Here is a 6,382-nt window from a genome sequence, read left to right as displayed (position 1 = left end):
TACATATAAATGTTAAACAATTTAAAATATTTTAATTTATGCTGAAATTGAATCAAGTTTAACAGCATTGATCATCTCAACAATCATGTATCTGTGATTTCTGTTAACGTATCAGCACTTATGGCCCCTGAAGCCCTGGGGGGCCTGATGGAGCCGCCGACTTAATTTGGATTAAACAGAAGTGCAAATAATTGATATTCATTTTAATTGTATATTCTGATTTGTTGTTTTTAAGACTAGTTGTGGGTTTAAGTAGTGTTTCACTGGTGATGTTTTCCCATAATGTATAATTACTGAGTGATATTTTAAAATATCCTGTCACCTTAACATCTTTTAATACAAAAACACGGTGGACCGCCTCGGCGCCTCGATCTGAGCAGGTTTTCTGGGGGAAACCCTGGTCATCAGTGAAGGTTACAAAGTATTTTGACCCACCTATGGATTCAGTCTGTATGGATCCACAGACATCACTATGGACCAGTTGCAGCTTACATTTGGAAAGGATTTCTCCCACTGCCACACATGGCTGTCTTGTGAGCTTGCCTTCCACACAGGCTTCACAGAAAGGAAGTTCTTTGTCTGCAGAGAATTTCACTCCATTCACCAGATCTTCTAGTTCCTTTAGTTTGGTGGTGTGACCTAAGCGCTGATGCCACAGATTAGCTGTTATTGATGCACTATGACATACAGCTGAAGATCCTTTAACTGGTACAGTCTGTTGATCTTTGTGTTCCCATTCCTTGAAGAGTTCCATCCTTGCCATGCATGTAGCACCAAGATTTTTTGAACTGTACTGTGTTTCCTTTTCTTGTAGCGGCTCCCACTGACAAAAGATTTCCAGGGAACCTTGGAACATATAGCACATCATACATTGTGGCAGGTTTAGCATCACTTATTTTCAAGGTCATGTTCAATTTCACAATGCCAAATCCTTGAGCTTCCACCACCCTGCCATCACCCAGTTTTACAGATTGTGTTTTTGAAAACTGCTGGTAGTTTTGACAAACTTCTTTGTCACAGGTCATAAGTTTTGATGCTCCAGAATCAATCAACCACTCGACTTGTCCTGGTCCTTCACTTAGATTTGAATTTTCTGCAACAAAGGGACTCTCAGAGGCGTCATCTTCATTTTCACATACTGCATTTTTGGCTTTGTGATTTTTGATTTGATTTTTGGACAGTTACGCTTTATGTGTCTTTCTTTGCCACACTTGTAACATCTCCATGAACTCTGTCTTTCAGCTCCCACTACTTTTGAATGGTCCTGCATTTCTCTGTGAACTTGTGTTGACATGGCTGATGCACCAGCTGATGTAGCAGTGCTGTAGTCATCATTAACACTGACTCTTTTTTGCTCTTCATTGATTAATGCTTGCTGAACAAACTGCAATGTCAAATTGTCCTTATTCGTTTCGAGAGCAGTAACTATCGTAGCATAGCTTGGTGGTAAACTATCCAGGAGTGTTACAATCTGATCCTCCTATTCAATTACAGCACCTGCTGCTCTTAGCTGATCAGTCAGTTCCTTCATTCGTTTTAAATTGTCAGTTAATCTGTCCTTCTCTTTCATTTCACATCTGAAATATTTCTTCTTCAAGAACAGTTTATTTGCTAAAGTCTCTCTCTCAAAATGTCCTTTTAGCATGTCCCAAGCCTCTTTTGGAGTTTGGCAGCTTGTTATTAAATACAACTGGGTTGTACTAACATTTAGCATTAACATGGAAAATGCTCTTTCTCTCTTTTAGTAAATGCTCCATCTGAAACTTCCACGTTGCCCAGTTCTCTGCTCCGCTCAGTTTGTCGATAAACATCTTATTATCCATTGTGAATCCCACAATTCTGTTTATCTGACTCAAAAACTTCACTTACAGAACTTTTTAACGCTCTGGGCCCATAACCTGAAAGAAAACAGGCGTTTCATCGTGCGTTCATTTATTTCTTTTTTCTCAAAACGGTACAACTGCAGTACTCAGAAGACACAGCAGATGGCAGCATAACAGCCTCTCCATTAACCACTGAACAAATTACTGCTTCATATTTCAACACTGGGCCCAGTCCGGGTCGGTCTCAGGCATAAATTACATATTAAAGACCTTCAGTTTAACCAGATGAGAAGATGGTCATCTGTTATTATTTATAATAACCACCAATATTCTGATAATATTCTGTTAGTTCCAGTCTTTGAATTATAAAAAGGAAATCTTTGTTTTAGCATTAAACTGAACTGTTCTCATTCTCTGCAGGATGAAATGCATCACATCAGATTATGAAGATTTAATCTCAGACAGTTTTCCAGTCCATCCAGGACCTCCTGCTGTTTACCAGATGAGAACGAAGAAGGAGAAGATTGTTGGTCAGAAAGATTTGAAGAAACCATATGAAACCGTTTTACTGGTTGGAGAAACAGGAGCAGGAAAATCTACTCTGGTCAACTACAGCATGGGAGTGAAGTTTGAGGATGAAGTCTGGTTTCAGATTGTAGAGGAGGAGGAGAGTCAGACAGAAAGTCAGACATCAGATGTGACCGTTTATCAGGTCTTTGATGGTCAGACTCTGCCGTTCTCTCTGACCGTCATCGATACTCCGGGGTTTGGAAACAGCAGAGGGATTTTATGGGATGTTACTATCAGAGGAAGACTGTTGGAGCTGTTCCAGTCTGATGGAGGCGTTCATCAGATCCATGCGGTGGGTCTGGTGGTGAAGGCCAGCGATAACCGACTGAGTGACCGACTGATGTACATCTATGATTCAGTGATGTCTCTGTTTGGTAAAACATGGAGAAACACATTGTAGCTCTGATCTAAAAACACCAGAACATGTCCTCCAGACCCTGCAGGCTGCAGGTATCAGATGTGCCAAAGACGGGAAGAACCGGCCCGTCCACTTCCTGCTGGATGCTAAACAAACCTTACAGAGGGAACCAGCAGAGAGAGCAGCAGCTCTGAGGTATTCCTGGGGTTTCTCCTACAGACAGATGGACCATCTGACTCAGTACCTCACCACATCCAAACCTCAAAACCTGGCAACAACTGTGGAGGTTCTGGGTGACCGGATCAGACTGACAGCCTGCACCCAGAACCTGAAGGAGAAGATACAGCTGATGGAGCTGAAGCAGACCGAAATCAGGCAGACTGAGGAAGCTGTGAGGAGCCATGAAGAGGAGATGAGGAGGAGCCAAAGCTTCACTGTAGAAGTTGATGAGGAATACAATGAAAGGCGGCATCTGGATGGAGGGATGTGGGGGCTGGTGTTTTATAACGGAGCGGTCTCCTGCTGTCACTGTGACAAAACCTGCCACTGTCCCTGCACCGTCACCTGGTATCCTGCCACCTGTGAGGTCAAGAGAAATGGCCACTGCTCTGTCTGTTACTGTCATTCTTCAGCTCATGTGAAACGAGAGTGGGTGTACCAGTCCAGAACCAGGAGAGTCCAGAAGATCCTGGAAGATGTGAAGAGGAGATATGAGTTCAGCCAAGGAGGATGGATGAAGAAGAGAAATCTGCCGCAAAATCTGGAGAAGGAAAAAGAAAAACTGTTAGCAGAGAAGTCCCAGCTGACTGATGATGCGTATTACCATGAAACTGGAGCAGATCGTCCTCAGAGACCAGTCTCTGTCCACTTTTGTCCACTTGGACTTCCTGATTGGCCAGATAAAGGAGAAGAAAGATGTATGGAAAGTCCAGAAACTGGAGGAGATAAGAAGAAGACATGATGGAGATCAGGTGAGATCAGGGCTGAGGTACATGGCGTCTCATTCCTGGTCCACAAAAACAGGAAGTGAACATGATGGGTCCAATGAAAAGACGAAGAAACAGAATCTGACGGTTGTGAGGGATGAGCTGCATTCTTACGTTTAGCAGCATTTGGTGTGAGATAATATTCTGTTAGTTCCAGTTCTATGGGTTTATATATATATATGTGTGTTTCTGAGGCGCCACCTACTGGTGAGAAGGAATGGCTGGACTAGTGACTGGTGTCACTGCTTGAAACCAGTTTGGTCTTTGACCCCAAACTGGTTCTTGACCAGTTAGTTGCCCAAGTTTTGTCTGGTGCTGGAAACATTGTAATTTAATGACTTGGGCTAATTGTTAGTAAGCTAGCCAGTAAATTATGTTTTATGGATATTTCTTTGTTCATTTAATGTTTAAGAGCAGAATTCCAAATTAGCTACAACGACCATGTTAATCTATCCAGTCTAAGTCACTCATTGTTCATCTACTGCATGAAGAGAAATAAAAGGTGACCTAAAATGAGTCTTGATTGTCGTCATCATTATTCTTCAATAAAGATAAAATGGTTCAGCTGATAATCAGAGAGCAGAACCAGTTTCAGGTTCTCCATCAGAACCAATAACCAGCTGAGCCTCCATCGTGTCTCTGAGAGCAGATCTGACATCTGGTATGCTGGGTGGGATGAACTCCATGAACAAAGCCTAATGTTACAGTCCCTGTGTTTGCTGATTGATTGATTGATTGATTGATTGATTGATTGAACTGCCTTGTTGCTGAAATGTGCTATACAATAAACTTCAGTTGATTTGATTAAAATAGTAGATATTAATGAACATATAATGTTGTAAATATACCGGGCCCAGAGCGGCACCGGGCCCAGAGCGGCACCGGGCCCAGTATGTTGTGCATCATCCACCTGAGTAACGTTTCGTGGCTCCTTCTCCTTCTTCGGTCGCTTTACGTGTCGCGTCCACCTGAATAAAATGCAGCTGCCGCCCTGGGTTTATCTTCTGAAGCAACAAGTTAAAAGTTTTATTTGATTTAATAAATCAGAATCAGCTGTTACTCCATCACACAGAAGCAAAAGGAATCCGGACCGAAACCGAACCTGTCAGATTCCATGTTGTTTTTGTTGAGTAACTTAGTAATTGGGTCCGAAAACTGAGATTCATCTGATGTTGCCACATAATAAATCATAGAAATGTGTGAATGTTTCTGTCTGGACCGAGCTGATCCAGAAAGGTTCGGTCTGTCCTCATCACCTGTGCTGCTGCCCGGTTCCGGTTCCGGTTCTGGACTGAATAATATTCCAAAAACTCAGAACTGAAATAAACAGTGACGTCACCGCTACTGAGCGTTTCAGGGTTTTTATTGGCTCTTCTGTTTCCTGATAAACATGACGTCACCGCTATAGACAGAGCAGCCAATCAGAGCCCAGAGCAACAGGTCTCCATGGTAACGACGGATCGTTTAGAGCAGAGCAACGTCGGAGCTGAGAACAAACTGGTTGAACTGGGAGAATTGGAGGAGAAACTGGTGAGTCCGAGCCGCTGATTGGTTCATTGGTTGTTTGTTTGTGTCGCTGCGCGCGCAGGGCGGCTGCTGCTTCCTGTTCCAGAGATAAACATCAGAGTTTCAGGCCTCCACACCTGGAGCAGACCTTCACAATAAAAGCACGGAACACTGAGGTCAGTTCCTCCTTCTGACCAGCAGGTGGCGCCGTTTGTCCGCCCAGCAGATAAACAGAAACTTTTAATAATCCGAACATTTCTGATCCCAGTTCTGATGGTTCTGGAGGAGATCCAGGTTCTGACCTGATACTTCATCAATGATACTGATATTATTATTGATACTTTATTAACTATTTACATATTGAGTCATAAAAAGGAGAAATTTATTGTTTAAAAGTAAAAAAAAATAAATAAACAAATTATTTATTGTTTCTTGATTGAAAAAAATAAAAAGACAAAATTTCATTCTGACAGAACCAGAACCAGAACCAGAACCGACCCACTGGTACCAGAACCAGAACCGACCCTCTGGTACCAGAACCAGAACCGACCCTCTGGTACCAGAACCAGAACCGACCCACTGGTACCAGAACCAGAACCGACCCTCTGGTACCAGACCCGACCCTCTGGTACCAGAACCAGAACCGACCCTCTGGTACCAGATCCGACCCTCTGGTACCAGAACCAGAACCGACCCACTGGTACCAGAACCAGAACCGAACCTCTGTATGTGGCTGTCAGTCATGGCAGGAACGTCCAGACACGACCGAGCGATGGCCCAGAAGGCCCGGCAGCAGCTGTCGGGATGTTCTGACCCGGTGGAGCGGCTCCGGCTGCAGTGTCTGACCCGCGGCTCGTCTGGGATCAAAGGCCTGGGCAGGTAAGCTCCGCCCACTTCACTCACCTGGTCACTGCTGTTCTGACCACAGTGGAGCCGGGCCAGGACCGAGTCAGAACCGGGTCAGAACCGGGTCAGAACCGGGTCACTGTGGCTCTTGAATGCAGAAACATCAAAGTTTAGTCGGATCAAAGGAAACATTTCTTCAACTCACCAAACCAACTTTATTCATAAACATTTTAAAACAACCACAGTTGATACAAAGATCAAAACACAACATAATAAAAAACATAAAATAAAAA

The 6,382-nt window shown here is 43.6% G+C and overlaps 2 protein-coding genes across 3 annotated transcripts in view; both read left to right on the top strand.

Moving 5' to 3' along the window:
• The first annotated feature begins 1,082 nt into the window (after positions 1–1,082).
• Positions 1,083–4,598, top strand: LOC106934695 (uncharacterized). Its single transcript, XM_015014758.1, has 4 exons — positions 1,083–2,790; positions 2,837–3,332; positions 3,384–3,448; positions 3,567–4,598. Exons 1-4 carry the CDS (start codon positions 2,245–2,247, stop codon positions 3,855–3,857), a joined length of 1,398 nt encoding a protein of 465 aa, XP_014870244.1. The 5' UTR covers positions 1,083–2,244; the 3' UTR covers positions 3,858–4,598.
• Positions 4,599–5,159: 561 nt separating this feature from the next.
• Positions 5,160–6,382, top strand: part of capslb (calcyphosine-like b) — a 14,148-nt gene continuing 12,925 nt past the window's right edge. Inside the window, exons 1-2 of one of the 2 annotated variants that reach the window (XM_015014771.1) lie at positions 5,160–5,267; positions 5,984–6,122. In XM_015014771.1, the coding sequence (XP_014870257.1) occupies positions 5,986–6,122 (137 nt within the window). In that variant the 5' untranslated portion in view covers positions 5,160–5,267; positions 5,984–5,985. The other variant, XM_015014772.1, reaches the window with a different exon arrangement.

This window comes from Poecilia latipinna, unplaced genomic scaffold, assembly GCF_001443285.1.
Source record: "Poecilia latipinna isolate Pla-1442-1.1 unplaced genomic scaffold, P_latipinna-1.0 Scaffold1846, whole genome shotgun sequence".
Classification (NCBI taxonomy): Eukaryota; Metazoa; Chordata; class Actinopteri; order Cyprinodontiformes; family Poeciliidae; genus Poecilia; species Poecilia latipinna.
This window is presented reverse-complemented; position numbering and strand designations above follow the sequence as displayed.